At 35.5% G+C, this 19,300-nt stretch overlaps 1 protein-coding gene across 2 annotated transcripts in view; it reads left to right on the forward strand.

Annotated features, from left to right (window-relative positions):
* GALC (galactosylceramidase) overlaps positions 1 to 17,752 on the forward strand; it is a 32,941-nt gene extending 15,189 nt beyond the window's left edge. The window contains exons 7-17 of one of the 2 annotated variants that reach the window (XM_050335821.1): positions 256 to 386; positions 2,594 to 2,749; positions 4,818 to 4,942; positions 6,151 to 6,278; positions 6,728 to 6,817; positions 7,586 to 7,675; positions 8,019 to 8,163; positions 8,640 to 8,820; positions 11,500 to 11,663; positions 13,258 to 13,334; positions 15,115 to 17,752. In XM_050335821.1, coding sequence (XP_050191778.1) covers positions 256 to 386; positions 2,594 to 2,749; positions 4,818 to 4,942; positions 6,151 to 6,278; positions 6,728 to 6,817; positions 7,586 to 7,675; positions 8,019 to 8,163; positions 8,640 to 8,820; positions 11,500 to 11,663; positions 13,258 to 13,334; positions 15,115 to 15,258 — 1,431 coding nt within the window. In that variant the 3' untranslated portion in view covers positions 15,259 to 17,752. The remainder of the gene's footprint in view (positions 1 to 255; positions 387 to 2,593; positions 2,750 to 4,817; positions 4,943 to 6,150; positions 6,279 to 6,727; positions 6,818 to 7,585; positions 7,676 to 8,018; positions 8,164 to 8,639; positions 8,821 to 11,499; positions 11,664 to 13,257; positions 13,335 to 15,114) is intronic. The other variant, XM_050335822.1, reaches the window with a different exon arrangement.
* The last annotated feature ends 1,548 nt before the right edge of the window (positions 17,753 to 19,300 follow it).

Consider the following 19,300-nt stretch of genomic DNA (forward strand, 5'->3'; position numbering starts at 1 on the left):
TATGGTAGAGGAAGAAAATGCCATTCTTTGAAGGCACTTTGTGCTTGACAGTGTAGTACATTTTGTTTCTTGTAACAGTTGTTGTTCAGGTTGCAAAAACAAGAATTGAAACATAATTTTTTTTTTTTTAGCTATGTTCAAATAGTGCTGAAAAAGAAGATGCTGCCTTTCCCAATATAAAGTGTTAACAATTTGAAAAACTTTTTTTTTATTTGTCCCTTTTCTCTGTTCTTTACTCTCCTTTTTTTTTCCAAGCTGTTGAGATACACATTGGATAAGCGTGGGCTGGAGCAGGTGAGGATCATAGCCAGCGATAGACTGTGGGAGCCCATTTCCTTTGTCTTGCTGATTGACTCTGAGCTCCATGGAGTGGTCGATGTGATTGGGTAGGGGGTTCTCTCTTTTTCTTTCTTGGTGGTTTGTTTATAGTCTGTCTTCATCTTATTTATAACTAACACAGCCAAACTTTTACTTCTCTGTACTCTTACCTGCAAGGAAAGGATTGATTGTATAATCTTTTTTACTAACCCACATCAAATCACATGGCTATTGTCCTGGTAACAGCCTCAACTCTTTTGAATGTGAGTCCTCTATTAGATTGAAGATTCCTACTGGGTGTGAATGCACTTTTGATGAACTGAAGGTTTTTTGGACAACCCTTTTTATTCTGAGGGTTTTTGGTTACTGTAGTTGGTATGCAAAAGGTGCTTTAGCTTTACAGCTTTGTATACAGCCTTGCATTACTGACTTCACTGGTCTGTTACTCAAATGGTTGTGATCCAGAAATGGATTTGGGCTGTGATTCTTCTTTGAGTTGCAATAACGTCTTGATTCTTAGTTTCAATTTTGTTTTGATGAGAAAGTTGTGTTTGGAAAGCATTCAACTAGCTAATTTGTTTTACTAGTTCTGGATTTTGTCATATGATGCTAATATCGTGCTAGTAGACTAAATTTGAGATTGATTACTGACTTGATGGCTGCATGGAAATGTGTGTGAGACTCGCACATTAACTTTTGATTTTACAGTAGCTATAAATTTTAGTTACTTGCTTCGACTTGGGTCTTTTTCATCCATCTTTATATATCTGATCCATAGGAAGTATAGAAATGAAGGCTTTTACTCCAAATAGGCAGTCAGTGTCATTTACCCCTGCAATCAATCCTTCCCACCATTCTGAACATGAACAGTATCCTGGCAGTTTTTCACAGGTGGAATCTTGGATCATGTGTGGTTTACTTACTGTCTAAGTAAGCTGTAGTTGATTAACTCTTTACAAGTGTAAGTTTTACATCCCTGCTCTGATTCAATCTTAACAACGAGGTTAAATGGTTAAATAATCTGTTATGTATTTCAGCTTTTATTTGGCAGGGATGTTGACACATAATATCAAACACCTTTTCAGGATATGGAGTGTAGAAAGAAAGATTATTGCTTCTCTGCCTTGTTTTTGCAAGCTATGCACTTTATGCCATTACAAAAACTTTTGCTTGGTACTGAGGTAATACTTATGTTTCCAAGCCAAGGGGGAAATATACAGTAATCTCTACAGCAGAGAAGAATGGAGCTAAAATCTCTACTATCAGTTACATTTCCATTAGTGAAGCTATGTATGAAGGACTACACTGGCCCATTGTCCAGTAGAGGGAAAATAATGAGAATAAAAACCCCTTAACACTCAGCCTAGAAAAAGTGGAGTTTCTTGTGTCCTTGCCACAAATGTATCAATTTGTCAAGTTTCAGGCTAATAGCAAAGGAAGTATTTATGCTTTCCTTTCCAGTGCTGATAATTTAATTTTAGTGCATGTACTTAGTGTCTTCAATGAATATGCGCAGTGTTTTCTGCAAGTGATTTAAAAAGGTTTTATTTCAGTCAAGACAAACCTTGCACACTGAATTAGTGTTGTAATTGAGTATAGTTAATAGTCTCCACTGGGAGAAAGCTTCTCTCCTCATACTAAGGAAGATCTTGAAAGGAAAATTAGCTTTCATTATATGTTTCAACTCCTTTCAGTTTATGCCTCTGTAACTTCTATAGTACAACTAGAATGCTTTTTTGAAACATGAGTTTATTAAAAAAATTAGTTAAGTTCATGTTTAGATCTGAAGACATTCCTGCAGTTAAGTTCTTAGAGTAATGCCTGGTACTGTATCTTATTGTTGATTTTACAATTATTTATGGTTTTGTTTAATATTCTATGAGTTAGCATGTCTTTATTTAGCAGATTAGTTAGGAAAATCTTCAAGCTCAGTTTCAAGACAGAGCTTTGCTCTAACAAGCTGTGGAAATTGCACAGCATCTTTAACTCTACATTTGCTCTAACAAGCTGTGGAAATTGCTCAGCATCTTTAACTCTACATTTACTTATATGCTGTCATATTTTAGAAGAAATAATCTACTGATACAAATACAATAAGCCCTGGAATGTTGTTATAGCTCCCCTTGGTCCATTTTCTTCTATTCCACCTGTATTCCAAAGATATTTTGTTTTTCATTTCAGTTTGAAGGAGGTGAATCGTTGTTGCTGTATGTACTTCCAAAGATTGATTTTTCCCTTTGTCCTAAGTGCTCTTTCTTTTTAAAATATTATGTAGAGCTCACTATCCTGGGACAAAAACAGTGCAAAATGCCATATTAACTGAGAAGAAACTATGGTCTTCAGAAGATTACAGTACTTTCAATGATGAAGTAGGTGCAGGCTGCTGGGCTCGGATCCTGAACCAAAACTACGTGAATGGAAACATGACCTCGTAAGTGTTGTCCACTGTTGCTCACTTTCACAACTTGGTGTGTAAGAATTATTTAAAGAACTATATAAGACATCTATCTGCTGTGGTAAGAAAGCAGGTAAACTGAAACTTGCCCTGGCATCAGTCTGAATTCAAATATAGTAATGTATGAAGTCTGCTGTCCTTAATTTTTTTCTGGGGTAGAAGTTCCACAGGTTTTAGTGTATTCTTGAGTTACTGTCCCATAGCATCCAATGGTTTATGCAGCTAATTTCAGATGCCTTTGAGACTGGTAATAATTATTAAAAAGAGAATGTTAAGAAAAACGATCAACATGAATAACATTGGAGAAAAATATCAGTAATGCTAATTTGTCTGTATTTTTCTTAAGGTCTTTATCAGATTGTTTGTCTTCAGTTAAAAGTAATATGTATGGATGTAATTATCTAGTCTTTCCATTCAAGTTCTTCCTCAGAATCCATTCTAAACCACTCAGTAATCAGTCATTTACCAATCTGCACATTTTCTTTCCAAACTGAAAACTGGAAGAAAGCTGTTCTCTTTACTGGGAAATTGCATAACTCACAGTTTTAGAAGAGAATAGTAAATACAGTTTGATGTTTTTAGTGCAACAACTACTAGTTTGAAAGAAAAATAAAAGTCTGATTAAAAGAAAATATAGTCATCAAGATGTAAGCAATATTGTTCAAAGCTTTTAGTTTTTCTGTAACTTTATTTTGGAACAATAAAGAGGATTGTTTTTGTCTGAAATGGTTGAAGTGGGGTGCAGTACAAATCACTTAGATACTTATAAAGTTTTTTGACTCACCTGGTTTTTACAAATCTTTTTTCTGCAAGCTGAAGCTTTCTAACACATTAATATTTCCTATGTGAACTCCTGGTAATTCTGGTTGCCTCTTATCATATGCTTTAATATCTTAATATCTTCAATATACTAATTTGGGGTCAGTCTTTTCCCAATGTTTTTCTGTTTTTACAAGCCCTTTCTAGTTATATGCGTCCCATTTGTTTCACAGCTGGCATATGCGTTGTATTAATTATCATAGAATCGTTCTAACTCCATATATCCAACAGTGAAATTATCTTGGCTTTTATATTGAAAACAGAATCTTCTTGATGAAAGACAGCTTATCTTTCTCTGAGCTTGTTTCCTTTGAACTTGAGTTTTCTGCATCTCTTTCTAAGTTTGAAATTAGCAGAACGAGTTTGATGTGAGCATGTTGAGTTTACTTTATTTTTATGAGCATGTTTTTGTAGAATTCCAGAGTCTTTTTTATATGCTTGTATAGTGTGATTAATCTATGACAGTGACTTCAGGATGAGGCCTTTGCACTTACCCATATGCATCAGCAGAACAGCTTGCCAGCTTTTCCTTTCTACAGAACTGCTCTATTAAGCTGTATTTCCATACTTATGGCCCGCAGGTCTAAAGTTTACAATCCTTGCAAAACATTTTTGGTGAAGAACAAATCAAAGTACCTGAAGTGATTAACCTTATCAGTATCCTGACAGTAACCTGTTGAAATAGCAACAGCTTGTGGAGGATGGCTGATTAAAATTGTTTTCTGTTTTTTATTTATATGGATAGAGAAAGGATCATTTTTTTTAAGTGGTACTTAATTGCTCCCAAAAAACTCTATGCAAAAAAGCTCACCACCATGCACAACAATAAACAGTCAATCAAAAAAACCCCAACCAAATAACACCCTAACAAAAAGCTATACATTTTGCTGACAAAATGTCTTGCCTTCAAAACAGGAAAAAACTGCAAACAAATGGAGTCTTTAACCCTCAATACATATTTCTTTTAATGTGCAACTTTTTATGATGGTATAACCAGGGAATGTATCACAATTTTTGGATGAAGCTCTCAACACTGGAAGCTGATTTGCTTTATTTTTCTCTCCTGTGGTTTTTTGTTTCCCTTTCAGCTGGAAAGATATTCTCCCCACCCTCATCCCCCTAATTATTTTCATTGTATGCTGGAGAAAAAAGAGGAATGGATTCTTATACTAAGTTAATATAATACTGTCCATATGAGTGGAGCCAACAGCTATTTTTCTTCCAGGACAATTGCATGGAACTTGGTGGCTAGTTATTATGAAGAGTTACCCTTTGGTCGATGTGGGTTAATGACAGCGCAAGAGCCATGGAGTGGCCATTATAAAGTTGAAGCTCCTATTTGGATTACAGGTAAAATGTTGCAGTTAAAAGTTTGGTGATCTGACACTGAGCATCACTGTATTTTCTGAAGCTTTCATTTATTTTGTGTGTTTTTGTTGGTTTTTTTTCCAAATTAAGACAGATTTGTGAAAAGTTTTGTGAATACTTTAAAAAAGGTGAAAAAAATTTTCCTTTCAACAGAAAGCAGAAAGATCTAATAGCAAGGGAAATACTAATTTTTAGTATTGACCTTTAGATGTAGCAGAAATGAATAAGCTACTGTGTTTACGGCCATTACTATTAAAATATTTTGATCCAAAGTACACATAAGGGTTAATGTGCTTTCATGTTTCCTTTCCCTCTTCTATTTTTAATCTTTGAGGAGTATCAATTTCATTTGATACTTTACTTCTCAATTTGAGAAAATGGAACAAAGAACCTCTGTATTCTTACCCGGCTTGAGATTCTTGGCTTTTGTAAATCAGCATTTCCCTAAGCTTGGGGAAAGCGAAGGGTGTTCACGTAGTATCTGTTTATGGACACACAAATTCACTGGCTACTCAGTAGTCCTTATGTCTGTAATGTTTTACTGTCTTTGCCACAATTCACTAGAGCAAGTAAGATTTGCAGTGCCATGCAAACACTTTGAAAACAAATACTTTAATTTTCTTTCTTTTGCTGGTTACCTATATATGTAAAAGCATTAAACCAAAAATGGCCATACTGTCCCATGAACAGTTCAGAACAGCTGAGCAGTTGTTCCAGTGTCCATGTAGCTCAGGATTTTCAGGATCTGGGTCATATTCTATTCTTTTATGCTGAAAACCTTATTTATTTAGTTATTCCTCACGGAGATGCCCATCTATGCTTTCTCTGGCTCCAATGTTTGCTTTATTTAAAGAAAAAAAGAGATTTGTGAAAATCTAAACTGTGATGAATTTTCAGATTGCATATGAGTACCTTATATAGAGGTGTAATAGCTTGTTCTTCCTGTCTAAATAACCTCTATCATTTTAACTGTTTTTTCTGCCACAGAGTTGGTGTTTTAAATTGTGCCTTAGTATAATTCCTTAATCTTTCTTCTTGTATAGGTAGAATTTGTTTTGGAAGTTCTATTACTTTCGTCCCCAAATCAGGTTTTTGTTGTGTAAGCATGTATGTGAGAAATTTGATTAAGAAAATAGTACTGTTTTTTATGAAGTCTTATTGCATTCTGATTTTTGTTTTTATTATCTCAGCACACACAACACAATTTACTCAGCCAGGCTGGTCATACTTGCAAGTGGATGGACACTTAGAAGGAGGTGGCAGTTTTGTAGCTCTGACAGATGGTCTAGGGAACCTTACCATCATCATTGAAACTATGGTATGTGCATCAGCAATTCCAATGAACTAGGAAAGAGAATGTTTTGTTATGAAGGACCTCTCTTTCTTTACGTAGTTTAGTGTCTGAATATTCTTTCATACTGGTAGTTTTGTTAGTGAGTCCACTAGAGGTCCTTTTTCCTACCTGAAGTTTTGAATAGCTAATTGAGTCTTCGTGAAGACCAATATATATGTAATCTTTATCTTTTTATCACAAATTAGCTTTAATTTGATGACACACTCTGGGAGGAAGTTTAATCATGTGCTTTTTTAAAATCAGCATTCAAAATAAAATTATAAAACTAGTGTAATTGTAGTTATTATGTTAACAGTGAAATAAATGATTGCTTTTTTAATTTCAATTCTATGCTGTATGTTTTTCATAGGGGTTGCTTTGTGATACATTTCACTAATGAATGTTCCTTCTGTTAAATTTATTTTTTTCTTCAGACTCATAATCACTCTCAGTGTATCAGACCTCCACTACCTAATTTCAGTGTCACACCTCAGAGAGCAACTTTCTACCTCAAAGGGTCATTTGTAAGTAGATGTTGAATACACTTGAACAGTCTTGTAAAATGACCTACTATTCATAACGAAATACATACAAGACAGTACCACAAATTAGCAAGAAATTAACAGCCTCCAATACCAGAGACTGTACACACCTGGCAAAGTTTCAAGCATTTTGACAGCATTGGTTTGCTTTAGGGGGAGATAGCTTGGACAATTCTATTGGCAATAAAATGGTTTGCTTAGGAAAAGCAAACTCTAGGTTGCTTGCTTGTATCCCTAATTATAGGTATTAGGTATGATTAAAATCTGTAGCTAATGTGGTTGATATATAGTATTGCAGAATTTTGGAGATCTGTAAGCAAAGTACTTTGCTCAAAAATGGATATCAAGGAACCAGCAACTAAACTAAAGGTCTCATTAAAGTGAAATGAGCAAGAGATTATTTCAGTCTAATTACTCCAAGGCAGAGAGCTTGTATCAAAGGGGTACCATTGTTGGTAAAAGAGAAGCTAAAGTTTGTGTTGTTTGATTGTGATGCTTTCTGTCTTTAAAAACAACATTGCTGCATGTTAGGACATTACTGATGTATAATGGATAAAAATGTAAGGCATATGGTATAAGGTAATGGCTATCTGAGGATATCTGAGGAGAGTTGTGGCCTCTAATATGATCAACAACTTTAAAATAACAAAAGCTAGACACCCATAGAGGACTGATACTTCTCAAGGTGAATATTCAAGGTGTTTTATTTTGCTGCTGTTGTGTTAAATTGTGTATTGTGTTTTGTTGTAGTTTATGGTGGAAACCCTTCAAGTGTGGCATTCTAGACTTGGTTTTGAATCTGGAAACTCCAGTCTTTTTCAGCGACTCCACCCTGTAAAAGTGAGTTGATCAGTTATGATTACAGTTTCTCTTCAATTTCAGATGTATCTTCTGCCTTTGCTGAAACTCCTTGACTTTCGTGCTTCAGGTGCAAAATTAGGGCACACGTCATTAAGGCCTTTTGATTATAATTTTATCAGCTATATACAAGCTTTTCTGGAAGTAATAAAGAATTTGGAGGAAAGGAGTTTTCAAAATAGCCTGGAGATATTAAATGCTGAGGCAAAAAGACAGGACATTTGCCTTAAAGCAGGACTTTAGAGGATCTTGTTTAATTGAAGAAGTTGAGTATTTTGTCATTTAATTGTTTAATTTTTGCAGCTTAAACTTTCTTCAATTCTAGGTGTGGAGGGGAAGATTTTCTTTAGATCTAGATGTGGATGAAGTCTACACTTTAACCACACTCAAGACAGGACATAAATGCATTTACCCACAGCCACCTCCACCTCATCCCTTTCCTTCAAATTACAAAGATGATTTTAATATACGTAAGTCAGAATTCTCTTATCCAAAAGCTTTATTCACAAACAGATAATGTAGAAAGGCAGTAAGTTATGCTGTTTAAATCCTCTACATGAAGTAGTCTGAAGGTCTGTTTTGTTGTTTTTTCTTTTAATATCCATTTCTCCAACAACTTACACCTGTATACTTCACTTGAAATGAGGTGTATTTTACTCTATGTCTTAACAGGATGTTCACTAGCAGTTTTAAAATCCTTGATGCAAATGGTATAGCTCATAACTATAGCAAACCAGCTTTTGGAAGGAAGGTAGGGAAAAATGCAATTTACTTGGTTCATGTGTTTGTGAAAACTGGTGTCTACTTAACTTCAGTTTTGGAGACTGTGTTTTGATATAGCAGGTCAGAATTCTGGAGAAAATTTTCCAGGGAAATTTCTGAAAACAAGTGTATATAGAAGAAAAATAATGTTTTGGAGTTGATATGTATTTTATTTTCTGAACAGGTAATCCACCTTTCAGTGAAGCCCCAAATTTTGCAGATCAGACAGGTGTCTTTGAATACTTTATAAATGCTTCTGACCCAGGAGATCATGTGTTCACACTCCGCCAAGTGGTGGTTCAGCGGCCCATCACTTGGGTTTCTGATGCAGACCAGACCATCAGTATCATAGGAAATTTTCAGTGGTATGTAAATACGATTTTCTAGTGACATTTGGGGAAATGTCCTCCTTACCAGTGTCAGTTATGATCAGTTAATCTGTCTCAAGCCTCATTTCTCTTGGACAGAGGGCTCATGCTTTTGCACTCAGATTCTCTGTACACATGTAGGAATGATGTCAGAGGGACCTCCAAAAGTCATTGAGATCAACTGTGCCTGTCTAAATGACTCTTAAAGGATGGGGAGTCCACCACATCTCTTGGTTACTTGGCCCACTGCTACACTGTCTTGGATATTTTTGCCTGCTGGGCATATATTTTTCAAGCTATATTTTCAGAATAATGGATCTGACATACTAGAAAGACCAATTCAAAATCCTAACTCAGTATAAGCCTTGAGTTTCAATATTTTTTAAATGGGACAAAAAAAATTGATGACTTTTAAATTACATAATTTTGAGTTATCTGGATTAATTGTTAACAGTCTGATCAATCTTATAATTCCCATTATTTAATTGATAATGCAGTTGTATTTGTTGCAGACTGCCATCTTCTGAGCAGTTCCTAGAATTGTGGGTTTGATTCAGCTGCTACTTCGACCAGGTTTTTTTCTGGGTAAATGTAACTGAGGTTTACTGCTTTGATAAGAGTAGGATTACAATTGCAATTCTTTCTAGGAGATGTAATGGTAATTTATAATCAAGCAGCGTATTTTAGAATAATGTTTATTTAGAATTAATAAACATTTGGGAAAGAGCCTGTTAACTAATTGTGATTTTATAGTAATTATAAACTTCATGCTTAAAACTTTTTCTTCCACTAAGAAGTCAAGCTTAAATTTTTTTTTGTATGTTCTTTGAAGTAGCCATTCTGTCAGGTTTTTCTCACTTTGATTAGATCAATGATCTCCCAAATACTTTTTCAGGACTTGCTTCACACTTCTAATTTCAGACCTGGAGAAGTGATTGAATCACTTTGATCTGAAGCCTGGAAGAATACCATCATCTTGTAACTGGAGCTTGTTCTTCAGTTATCTGATGCTTTCTTTTGCAGCCCTCTGTTAAGAAAAATCTCATATTACCCATATAATCAACTTTCCCTCACAAAGTAAATCATATTCAGTGATTCCTATAACAGCTACACAGGCTATATTCTTAAATTACTGTACTGAGATTCCTAAAAACATCCTATTATTTCATTTTTGATCAATTTCTTTCTAAATCTGCATCTTATTTTGAGAACCAAGCTTGTGTCCTGAATATTCAGCTGATTCTTCGAATTTTACTGATCTGTAACTTTTCATAATGCTGGTCTTCAATTTCAGGCCCTCAGATTTGTTTGCTTCATCCTCAGTTTAAGGCTAATCTTGTCCCTGGCAGATGTTTTCAACAATTAGTGTGTGCCATTAAAATTCTGAACCAATTCTGCACTAATTTTTTCTGTGGAATTATATTTGACTTCAGTCGTTAGTGGCAATTTATTATGATTCAATTTCAGGAGTATTTAGTTGGTTTTAGTTTGCATTTTAAACTTGTGCGTGTGAAAGCTTTTTTTTCCCTCATTCTGAATTTGTTCATGTTTTGCTCTGATTGTTTTATTGAACCTAGCTCCATTCTGAAACATTACTATTTAATTAATTAGGCATTGCTTCCAATCTCTTTATAATGGCTTAAGGAGGATGTGGGAGTTCTCTTGTTTAATACTTAGGGAGTCCAGAAAGTACTCTTGTTTGTACAAGGAATATATATCCAAGAATCTAATACTTCTAATAACATTACTATTGTGTTAAAGGTGAGGAGAAAAGATATCTTAAAATAGATATTCTTTGATTCAGTTCTCAGCTGAGCTGGTGTCACAGAGTATTTTCACATTCTGTAAATAATCATAGATAATTATAAACCTCATAAATATGTGACCTTGTGGCTGTATCCATATTGCAAATGCTTTCAGACATGGGATATAGATTTTTAATTTGAATATACATTAATAGAGGTAAAGAATGCTTTTAATTTTTGTGGTTGTGAGGCTTGTAGTGCAACTTTGGGGAGGAAGAAGTTGTGTAAATTTACTAAATGCTATCTGATGGTTCTGGTATCACTTTGCTTTATTCTCTGTCACAGTTGTCATTATGTATACAAATAGTGTCTTACTGTTGAGCTGGAGTATCACCTCAGGAAAATCAAATATTTTCAACTTATTTAAACATTTTGTTTAAAAACATTTGTTTTGGCTTTGGGGCAAGCAGTCTGGATTATTTAAGACTTGCCCTGTATTAAAAATCCTAGAGAAATGGCAAATTTTAGCAGATGTGGTGCTATGACCTTGAATCTTGGATTTAATTTAGTTACCTAGAAGCAACTTTTCATTTTGCAGACCTGACAGCTTTTCTGTGGACATGCAAAAGTACTGTTTGGTAGATTTTTGTTCATGTGGGTTGGTTTTTTTTAAATTTTATTTTAGTAATTAATTGAAATTTGCTGACAATACACTTTTTGTTGTTGGTTTCTGAGAATTGCCATGCCTATGAAAATCTATGAACTCACATGTGGGAATGAGTCTAAACAAGTTCTCTGCTTCTCCCAGGGTTAAGATTGCTAAATCTTTCCTCAGGAAGGTTGCTGTACTGAATAAGGAATAATCTTCTACCTATTGCCTGCTTTAAAAAATTGATTCCTTCCTTCTAAAAACACTGAACTTCTCTTACAGGGTAAACTTGACAGTCACCTGTGACATCTACATAGAAAAGCAGCGTGATGGGGGCGTATTTATTGCAGGAAGAGTTGACAATGGTGGGATATACGTTCGACGTACCAAGGGAGTTTTCTTCTGGGTTTTTGCAGATGGCACCTACAGAGTGACTCGTGACCTAGGTAAGCAGCTCTTTGCTAAAGAAGATGCTGGCATATGGACATGTCTTTTTTAAAACCTTCATAAAAATGGCTAACATTCAGATTTTGTAGTTCAGTTGCCATCATTATGAATTTAAGCTATTGTGCTCTAATGATGGCCACTTTTTGTAGGTAGAGAAAGCATCTTAAGGCTACTGGCTGGCTACTTAAGCCGAGATTTCTGCATTTTTTTCTTTTTCCACTGACAAAACCTATTTTACATTAGAAAATATAACCTATTTTGCTTTTCATACATACTCTGACACAGTATTAATTACAGAAAGATTTGATCTGTATTCTTTAACTACCCATTAAAAAAAATCCTGAGTGAAATGCAGGGACTTGTCTTGCAGAGCAGTGCAAGTCACTGTACATACATCTGCTTCTTCCTCAGATCATGCGTCCTGCTGTTAGCCTAGCTCAGTGGAGTGAGAGCATATTCTACGTGTGATGTTAACATTCGTGTGTGTTCATCTGTAGAGCATTTGACAGACACGTGAAAGAGTGTGTCATAAAACTTCATCAATAGTTAAAAGTTCTTTTCTTTCAAATAGTGGCAGATTATGTTGTTTAAATGCACTTCCTATCACTTCACAAGTTAAAATTTCCAGTAGTTTCTGATGAGTCAAATGCAGCTTCTAGACTTACAATAATACAATAAAAATACAATAATATCTGATAAGCTATATTGTTGTGTGTTTGTGTGTGTGTTCCTTTCCTTTTTTACCATGGATAAGTAGCATAAAGAAGGTTTTACATATCTTCTCTTAGCATACTGGTGCTTCTTGCAATGTCTAACTCCATAAAAACTTAAATTTCAGCTATATGTGAAAATATACTTGTCTTTAGGATCAACTCCAGTATTTATTTTTAATGAGACATCGCAACATTACCCAATTAGTTTCTCAGGCTGTCAAAACTAATTTTTCCTAGATGAAATTATTAACCACCCCATTATTTTGCCTGAGACACTTGCTACACAACATGATAATTTTTTTCTGTACAACGATTTTTGGTCGTCTTTATAGATTTGTAGAAGGGAACCTGAATGTTAAATTACCTTGCAGCTTAAACTATCAGCTGAATAATTGAAGACTTGTAGCACTTAATTTTTTTTTTCAGGTCTTCCATCCAGGTGTCAGCCACACCCAATATTTGCTTGGCTTAAATTTTGAGTAGAACTAAGCAACATGTTGATGTGGCAATTCCAACCCTGTGATTTAAAATAGTTTCAGACAATACATAAAGAAGGAGGTCTATAGAAGAAGCAGAGTGATAGCTACTGTCACACTTCATGAACTCCTGCTCTCAATAGAGCAAATCCTCATCTTATGCCAAATTGCCAAGAGCATTGGAGATTTCAGTGGGAAAACAGTCCTGGCAGAACAGGAGAATGCACTGATAATGTAGAGCCCGGTTTGCATGTTAAGCCTTTCATACTGCACTTGAAATTGGTAAAATGTCAGTCCTGAGCACTTCTGAAAAATAGATATTATTTTCTTTTTACTCTCTTGGTATTTATCAGTTTCAGCAAAAGACTGAAGTAGCATTTTGTTAACTTAAACATGTTTTGCAGCTGGAGAAGAAATATTAATGAAAGGACTTTCTGGTGTCCGGGATAATGCATGGCACACACTTACTCTCAACATTCAGGTAAGGACACTGGCAAAAAACCAGAAAAACAACTATGAAACTTCAGTCCTAAATGATTTAGACAAAACAAGGCTATACTATTGGTGGTCTACTTGTATTAGTTTATCCTATCTAAAATATAAATAATATCTGTTATTTTAAACCAGTATTAAAATACCATACCAAGTTCAGCTGCCTGTATTTTTAAAGAGATCTTGAGAAACTGTAGAAAGTATAGAAAATAACTGGAAAGATGAATTGAGAGATGATGTTAGGAGTGCCAGAGAGGCAAATCTCTTGTTTAAGCTAACAAAAAAGATCTGACTTCCTTTTTCTGAAGACAGTCAGTAAACTACTAAACTGGCCTGTTTTACAAATCTATCTCCCACCAGTTCCCTTTGCAGGCTAAGGCCTTGTACGTGCAGCTAGTAAAGGACTAGGGAACTCAGATGAGCTGCCATCGTTCTCTACTGTAATAAAAAAGCATGGGCATAATGTTGCTGTATAAATGGGCTACAGTTAATGAGAAGCCTGCCCACATTTTTTCTTCCCCTGCCACTCCACCCCTTTTGACCCTAGACACTTGGTGAGGAAAGTACTCCTGAACTCTACTTTAAATATACCTGTGCACTCACCTGTGTGTGGCATTGGTGCAAGTAACTAAAAGGCCTTGATTCCTTCTTCTGAATGCCTAATCCCCTTGTCTAATATAACCTTTGCAACTGCAGTGTGGTCTGAAATGTGGGGAAGCTTCAGTCCTAGCTGGGGAGATCTGCTACTGAAGATAACTCTTCTAAAATGATGCAATGAGTCCCTCATGCTAAAATGTCATTGAGTATTAGGAACTGTGTTTTTTCTCTTGTATTATCACATTTGGAGACAAAGGGACACTTGTACCTGAGTCAGTCACTAGAATGGATGTAGTTTAGTTTTGGCTGTGGTACACCTGCATTTATGACAGTGATTGCCAACAGGCCAAGACATTTATTAACCTGAAAGTTTACTGAACATAAATAACTTAAACCACAAGACAGTCATGGTAACTTTAAAATTACGTTGCTTCAAACTTCCATCTGTGCTGTTCAAGTATTTTGTACCAAATATACCTTTGACGTAATAACAGAAGTGCAGAGCCCTCTTTAAATAATTCTTACATTAAATCCTTTTTGAAAGACATTCTTTGCTTTTACCTGTGTCCGTAATTGTCTTTCAGATTAAGAAATACAAGTAAACAGAAGTACTTTTTTCTAAATACTGTTTAGTGGAACACTGGCAAGATAAATTGTAATTTTTCCTGAAATAATTTTTAATTTCAATGGCTTGAAGTAGCTAGAGTGATACTTGAAAGTTCTGCATCTGCTCTTCCTCTCAGCTTAATGACTAAATTACATCCGTCTTTACTTTTGACTTCTGCCTAATTCTGAGGAATTACTGACAGGTATATCATAAGTAGGGCCAGGTATATCTTAAGAGAGTAGGGCTGTTTGAGAGAGTGTTATGCAAGTGGAAGAGGAAAACCAGTTTACTTTTCAGATTCTACACTGAGTTAGTAAAGCTGTGAGTTGGGGAAGATGAGCTTTTTATATATTCTCTGTAAAGGCATTAGATCTGTTTCACAGAGCAGATAGACACTGGAGGATTCTATGCAATATTTAGAAGCACCTCTGCGTGAAAAGTGTGTGAAATGTAGTTGCAAGTTGACTTGACATCTCTCTGCTTTGTCTTGTCTCCCGTGTGAGTAGGCTCAATGTCAACACAGATGCTGGATTTTACAAAGCTAACATTTTCCTTTTTTTGACAGGGTAATTCCGCCTCAGGACTGTTAAATGGTTATCTGCTATGGGAGAATGTCACCGTTTCTAAACCAAGCCATGGCTGGGCTGCTCTTGGAACTCGCTCATTTGAGTTTGCACAGTTTGACAACTTTCACGTTGAAGCCAGCTGAGGTGCCTTTCACATTTGGAGAACCCAGTTCTCATATTACTTTGAATAAGAGCCAGTTCAAACTTGGAGGAGAGCTTAATGCTATGCTGTGATTGATCTGTTGGCAAAGAATCTGTATTCTGTCCTTATTATTTGTTAAAAGTTTACTTGAGTAGATGTCAACATGACTGTAACTTTATCCCCCGGTTGCTTTGGGATTTTTACCCTTCGATTTTTGGGGGTAAATTTTAGTTCAAGGTAATGATGAAAACAAATTCATGGATTTTAATATCTTTTAATAACAACATCTTAACTTACCAGCTCACTTTTAAGATAACTTTGAAGTTAACTGAAGACAGATGCCTCTTAAGCTGCATTTTTTTAACACTTCCATGATTATGTCCATTCCTTTCACTGTGAAAAAAGGAATTAAGTGCCAGTAAGCCTTTTGAGCCAGTAGCCCCATACTTTTGTAGGTCTATCATTCTCAAGTTTCATTTGGATAAAGCACCTAGATTTTCAATAGTAAAAAAAAAAAGATGTTTTGTCTGTTTCTTTGCTACGGTCTGTAGCTAGACATTATGGTTCTCCAAGTGCATTTGATTACTTCTTCCTGATTACTTCTTCCAACTTGCATTGCCAGCCCTTAAATAGATCCTATTTTCAGTGGAATGTAAATGTGCCTTATGGCTGATCAGGCAGTGCAGGATGTACCTTACTTCTGATCTACCTCCTCTTTCCAATGAAAGGGTTGAAACGGATGAAAAGATACCATAACTTACAGTTTGTTGATAATAACCTTGTAGGTTTTTTGCATCATGGATGCTGGCAAGCAGAGTACTTATTTTTGTGTCAGATCACATGTGTAAACCGGCTTTTTGTTTGTAGAAACTTGGGCAACCATCTCTCACTTCTGATGGATCTAAAGCTTAGAACAGAAAATAATTAAAGCATAACAATGTTATTTTACTATATTACTGTAGCACAGAGGAGATATGGATACTATCACTTCCTGGTGTAGACAAAAATTAAAAAAAATTAGTCTTTGCCCTTAAAAGCCTGCAATCTGTTCATAAGGTGACAGCAGGTGGACACAGACAGAATTTTGTAGTGAGCCAGGCAGAGGTACTGACACAGTAGTGTCTGTTTTTCAACTTTTCCTAGATATCATGGAATTAAATTCAGAGGGAACTTCAGATCCTTGAGAAAGGAGGGATTCTGTTCTGCTGTTGCTTCATTTTATTTTTTTCCCTCAAGTTACTGTGTTATAAAGAAAACAAATCATTCAGAATATAAAGAGATACTGAATGGGATTTCCCTCACACACATTCCAACTTCAGTTGGCTTCATATTTTTTCTCGTTTGCCGTTGGTTGGTTTGAATGAAGATGATATCTGTTGCCATCCTCTTGTGTCCATCTTCTTTTCACATTCACATCATATTTAACTGACAAGTGAGTAGTCTGCAGACTTGCTAGGGCAGTAATAGCTGTATGAGACCATTTGTAGCAGGCAACATCTTGAGAAAAAGATTAGCAGTATACTTAGAGTTATAGAGATTATTCTTCTGATCCATTTTACTTTGAAGGCTGATTCCAGTAAGTGTTAACTTCAGTCTTTGAAGTTATCATGTCATGTAGAGTTAATGTAATACAAGTCACTCCTGGAAATTTTTAATGAAATTTTACTTTCCAAATTAGGTTTTGGAGAAGAGAATGTTCCATCTCTAATAACTGAAAATGCTTTGTCTTTTAGCTGTTATACTGATACTACTCAATTTTCTACATGCTAGTAACCTTGAAAAATGGTTCAGACCACTAAACTTCAAAACTCTTAGAAAGCTTCCAAATATGAAGTAACTGTTTACTTAACTGGGTGAAAAGTGAAAGCCTGTTTTCCACATCCCTTTCAGTTACTGGTTGAAGTGTGGATGCAGATCTGTCCATTACTCACTTGATTTCATAAGGGATGTCACTGGTCACTCCAAATGTGAAGGAATTTAATTTTGGGTCCTCATATTCAAGTAATATGAGTATAATATCTCAGAATAGATGTATTTTAACTGTGATGGATTTTCCTAGTAGGATACTTTTGGAGACTTCCTGGTAGCTTCTGTGGCTGCAAGTAGTGTTTGGGCAAGAGAGAGACCAGCAATGATGCAGTTATCCCAAAGAAGCTGTCCATTTTTTTTACCTTTCAGTGCACTAGTGTAACAAACTGTACTGTTATATTGTGTACTAAACACAATGTATTTTATCACTGGACAAGTTGATTTTTTTTTTTTTCGTAATCTTAGTTTACAATGTTAGAGGATTAAAGTGCTATGAACAGAGTATGTGATTTAATGGTGATATAATGTTATTCATCTTTGTATATCTGTAATTCTTCATCCGTCAGCAGATTGTAATATGTTTGGCAATAACAAGCTGTCAGGTTTTTCACTGTGAGGTGGATTTATGTTGTTGATTATAAACACTAATCATTCCAAATGGACAAATAAAACACTTAAACACTCTTTTTTTGTGTACAATGCTTCTGTAAATGGGTCTTCGTTATCTTCAGGAAGAAAGCTGACAGTTTTTCCATTGTGGATTCAGATAAATATGCTTGGCATTAACTTAATTGTGTTGAAAGAGTTTTTCTGATGGTCTGAATAGCCAACCACTCCTCATTAAAAAATATCTCAAAATCCATATGCATTAGGACTTACGCTGTTAAAAAAAATTATTTTCTTATAGTGCTCGATATACATTTTGCATCTTTTTGGGTGTTTTTTTTGTGTTTAGTGAAGGGAATTAAATTGTATTTGAGGACCAGTGAAGCAGAACTGCTGATTACTAAGGTCTTAAGAGATTTAGCTGAAAGTCAGTTTCTGTGTATGGAAACAGACAGTGTTGTACAGATGTACTTTGAAAGTTTAAAGGAGGCTTCTTTACTTTGAGTATCCTTTTGAATCTGGCTTCAAATGCACTTTTTTCCCCAGCTAAACTTAAGGGTTCAACTTTACAAAGCAGTGAGAATTTCCATACAGATAGTTTTCGATAGTTTTCCAGGCCATTATGCTAGTAGATACTAATTATCCTGGAAATAATGCCTTTCAGTAACCAGGTATGTGCTACCACTGCACAAACACTGCATCAAGATCAAATCTGTCCCTTCTCTACCACCCCACCTTTGAGGTTAGGCACAGGTAGTTCTTGGGACTTTCAAACCCTGCAAAACACTGTGATTCCTTTGCTTTAAAATTACAGGAAACTCTATTACTTTAGGCTACTGATGATGGTTCCTTTTGCAGCCACCTCCTTGTATCACTGTAACAGAAATAAATTTCTACTTCCAGATTTGATTTGGAGTGGTAGTGGCCTGCTCTTTCCTTATTGAATTAGTTTTATTGCATCATAGCAGCAAGTTGGTTGTTTTCACTTATTAAATTTTCACTTGCTGAAGTTTCTATCCAGAGTCTGTTTTCTGGATATTTTGAAAATAACCACAGTAATTACTGCTGTCCTTCATGTGGTGTTTCTAGAACTTGTGTTCTAAGGAAACCCCATAACACCTACTAGTAATTGAGCAGAGGAAAATGTGTATTTGCAGCAGTGTTTCCAAGCTTTCACTGTGTGCCAAGATACTTCCAGGCAGTTTTTTACCCCTCAAGGAATCTTATTTGGATAAGGTTAGAAAGAAACACAGAACCCAAACATCAGTTTTGTCAGGGGCTCCCAGTAACTTTGCAACCAACTAAACCTGACTTTTACTTTTGTACACCCCAGGCTAAACTTAGACATATCTCTGGAAAGCAGGGATGAAAGTATTGGTTGGAGTGTTGACTGGTTTTTTTAAATCCCTTTTCTGTTCATGTCAAGTGTACCTGACCAAGTTTAAATTTCACTTAGGGCAGGAAAACAGTGATTTTGGTTTTTTTTCTGTTCTCAAAGATTCACAGTGCTATAGTAGAGGTGTCTCAGTACAGATTTAGCTCAAGGTTGTGTAAAAGGAGGCTGAACCTAGTGCATAACATAAGGCTAATGTCATGCAGCCATGGTCTGGGGATCCTTCATGCACTAA

The sequence above is a fragment of the Myiozetetes cayanensis genome, unplaced genomic scaffold, assembly GCF_022539395.1.
Source record: "Myiozetetes cayanensis isolate MyiCay16 unplaced genomic scaffold, myiCay2020 scf6-25, whole genome shotgun sequence".
NCBI lineage: Eukaryota > Metazoa > Chordata > Aves > Passeriformes > Tyrannidae > Myiozetetes > Myiozetetes cayanensis.